At 62.0% G+C, this 3,692-nt stretch overlaps 1 protein-coding gene across 1 annotated transcript; it reads right to left on the minus strand.

Moving 5' to 3' along the window:
* Positions 1-1,718: 1,718 nt before the first annotated feature.
* Positions 1,719-3,543, minus strand: LOC112122748 (protein FAM131C). Its single transcript, XM_024221470.2, has 3 exons — positions 3,249-3,543; positions 2,558-2,668; positions 1,719-2,068 (listed from the first exon to the last, which is right to left on the minus strand). Exons 1-3 carry the CDS (start codon positions 3,541-3,543, stop codon positions 1,719-1,721), a joined length of 756 nt encoding a protein of 251 aa, XP_024077238.2.
* Between the last annotated feature and the right edge of the window lie 149 nt (positions 3,544-3,692).

Raw genomic sequence — 3,692 nt, forward strand, 5'->3', positions numbered from 1 at the left:
GGCCCTGGCAGCCAGGCTGTTGTGGCCTACACAGCAGGGGAGGGGGGACCTCCTTTGAAATCCATTGTTCCCACTCACCGCGCGCAGTAAATCAGAGATGAGGGCTGGCAGGTGTGGAGCTATTGATCCTTTGTATTTCTCTGGGGACACGGAGCGCGGAGGGGAAAAGGCGTCACAGCCGTTGCATCCCCCGGGGGACCCACTCCCCTTGCCCCCGTTGACGCAGGAAGCGTTGCTAAGGTGCACACAGTTTCCACGCAACATTAGGAACCAGCTAGGTTACAAAGCACACAGCGCCAGGCATGGTGCCCGCTCTGCCGGCTGGGCAGCGGCTGGCTGAAGGGAGGGGGTCTTAGGACCGGCTCTAAGGGGAGGCTGCGGTGCCCAGCAGTGACCGTCATTGCACGTACCAGCCGCCTTCGCACCCTGCCCGGGAGATGCAGCCCCCAGCCTGAGCGACGGGCAGGAACCTGCCAGAGGTGCCAGGCAGAGTGCTGCCAACATACAAAGTTTTCAATTAAAATATAACATTCACCTGTCCCCCCCTTTCCCTTCCCCCCAGTGGGCTAGCTGAGATTTTTCTCATTCGTATCCTTCCCCCTCCCCCGGCAAAATGGTGGTATGTGCCTGAGGGGGGGGGCAGCTGTAGGGCCCCCACAGAGCCATCCAAATGTGTGAGGTCAGAGAACCAAAGACAGCTGCGCACAGCAATGGTGGGGGGTGGGGTTGGTTGGAGGAAGGGCCTGGCCTGTAGTCTAGGCTGACCCCGTTGTCACCACGGTCCCCGATCCGCGCTGTGTCCCGGCCCTACCCAAGGTGCCGCGCAGTGCGGGGGCATGGCTGTGGCTGAGGGGCGTGACTAGCATCCACACGGCAGCTGGGCCCTGGAAATTAGCTATGGTCCTGTAAAGAGGAAGGACCAAACTGACTGGGTTTGTAGCATTTCCGCCTTTAGGCTGGGATTTGCAAAGAGCTTATGGGAATTAGACACACACACATCCGCCCCCCTGCCTTGATGGAATGTGGGTACCTAACCCCCTTAGGCACCTTTGAAACTCCCAGCCTCAGAGACCAGGATGACTTCCTAGTACAAGCCAGCTGCTCACTAGCCAAATGCCAAAGCCCCTGGCCCTGAGTGGCTTGAGAACGCATCTGTGCAGCAAGCTGGAATTGCAGGGGGGACCCATGTTAAACCAGCCGGGAGCTCGTCCGAACTACGTGGAGACAAGGAGCCAAAGCGGCGGGTGGCGGCTTGCACACAGACCACGCGCTCGCATGGCTAGCTGGGAGCGCCGCGGGTGGCCGGCTGCCGGCTGGAGCACAGACACTGATGCGGATGCTTCCCCTGCTCCCCGGCTGTCCCAGCCCTCGGGGAACCCACCGGGGGACGGAACGGGTCTTGGTCTCAGCGCAGCTCGGCAGCCTTGGCCGAAGGAAAATCAATCTCAGCCCCAGACTCGGTGCAACCGGCGCCAGTCCAGCAAATGCCGCCTCTAAAGGGCCTGGCAGCCCCGGCCCTCCAGGCAGCCCCAGCGGTCACCGGTAGGAGGGATGCTGTTGGTGTTGCCTTGCCCCACTGTGTCAAACCAATAGGCGGCTTCTAATCACTGCTCCCAGCAGCATCCAGGGAGCTGGAACTAGCCAGCTCGCCAGGGCCCCTCGCGCCATCCTCAGGGCAGCCCCGTCCCCCCTTCCTATCCCGGGGAGGGGCGGGGGACCTAGTTATAAAACACTTCGTCCTCCGAGAGGGAGCTGCTGTCCACGTAGTGCAGGGAGTTGCTGAGCCGCTTCTGGCCCACGCTGGTCGTGCCCTCCTCCTCTCTCCCCACGCAGGCCTGCTCCTTCTCCGAGCTGTCTGCCCGGGAGCTCCCGGTCCGGGGGGAGCCGCAGGGGAGAGCCCCGGGGAAGGGGTGGGTCGAGTTCCACCTGTCCACTCTGGAGTGCACCCAGGGTATTGGGGAGGTGTGGGTGGAGGAGGAGCAGGCGGGCAGCCTGCCTTCCAGGTTGGGGCTACTTATCACCTGGGGACTCAGCACCAGCTTCTCCTGCAGGTAGATGCTCTCCAGGTCTGAAAGCAAAGCCGGGGAGGGGAAGAGTGTGTTAGGGACTCAGCAGGGCAGGCTACTGGCAGCTGGCAGGGCCCGGGAGAACGGGCAAGGACAACACTTTCGGGAGTGGCCACCAATCCTGGGTGCCCAGCTTGAGACACCTTGAGGCGCTGATCACCCACGGCTCCAGCTGGAGTTGCTGGGTCCTCGGTCCATCCAGGGCCCCAGTCCTGCCCTCAGCTCCTGGGCTTGCGGAAGGGGATCCCCCAGGGATGCAGCATTGGCCTAGTGCAGGGGGGTGCCCCTGTGCTCCATGGCCCCCAGCTGCCCAAACACCCCCCCTTGGAACAAGATGACAGACATGGAGCCAGGGAACCACCCCTGACTGATACAGGACACCAGCCAGGATGGCCCCGAGGGACCCTCCTGGATCTGTTCCATGCAGGGAGGGCTGGGGAGCATCAGGAGCCCTGCAGGGCCGCTCATGGCAGAGAGGAGGGGGAAGGTACCTTGAAGCTGTACGATCTCCTGGGAGCTGCCCCCGTAATTCATTTCTTCATCGTCTAGCGAGGACCAGGCGCTCAGGGTGGCCTCGGTGATGGCGAATTGTTCAGCGACCCCTGGGCAGGACCGTGGGAAACCAAACACAGGTTACAAGGGGAGGGGATTGATACTGGGCCGTGTCTTGAACCTGGCTACGCCAAGGTAACTCTGGAATGACATCACTGAAATCAGAGCGAAACTGGATGAACACCAGTGTTCCCAGGAGGAAAATCTGGCTCGTCCCCGCAAACCAGCAGAATTCTATCGCCAGGACATAGGAAGTCCCAGAGGGGATCCAGCCACGCTCCATCCAGTCCAGTGCCCTGTCTCCAGCCGGGACCAGCACCCCGCTCGGGGGGAAGGTGTGATAGGGGGATCACGATATGGAAAACACTGGATGGCAGTGAGGCTGAGGGAGTTCTCGCCGGGTCAGGCCCAGGAGTCCTCTGCATGGGTTACCGTTTGGCCGACAGCTAAGGGACATGCCAAATGCACGGGCACTGCTCCCCGCCATTCTCCCCAAGGGATGCCCCAGTGTGCAGCCACTTGCAGTGCTCCGTCACGCCGCTGCACAAGTGGAGTCGCTGCTGGTGCATTCCCTGCTCCCCCTTCCCCCAGCACAGATTATCCCCTGCAGCCTCCCCGCTGCCCACCCACCTGCTGCAAAGCGGGCCTCCCTCAGCTCGTCCGTGAGGTAGGAGTAGTGCTCTTCCTCCGTCAGCCACGGCTCGCAGCCCACCTGGGGGGCGCTCCAGCCTTTCCACTCGATGAGGTGGGCCACCCGGCCGCGAGCCATGGCGGTGGGCTTGGTGATGTGGTCCTTTATGGTCTGGACTAACCCTAAAGCAGAGACGGGAGGAGCTGGACTGAAGCGGGCGGGATTCAGAGCGGTGGGATCAATGCACCAAGACTTGGTGCTGAAGGAATGTCCTCCATGACTGATCATGTCCATGCTGGGTGGGTGTCTGCACTGTGGTAGCCAGCCCCCAGCCAGCCAGCCCCACTCACCACAATCCTCTCCTAAGGGGCCACTACAGCAGCTGGCTTGGATTTCTCCTGGGGCTTCCCTAAGGAGCTGGTCAGGAATCTAGAGGGACATTT

This window comes from Terrapene carolina, unplaced genomic scaffold, assembly GCF_002925995.2.
Source record: "Terrapene carolina triunguis isolate 2854851 unplaced genomic scaffold, T_m_triunguis-2.0 Scaffold12402, whole genome shotgun sequence".
NCBI lineage: Eukaryota > Metazoa > Chordata > Testudines > Emydidae > Terrapene > Terrapene triunguis.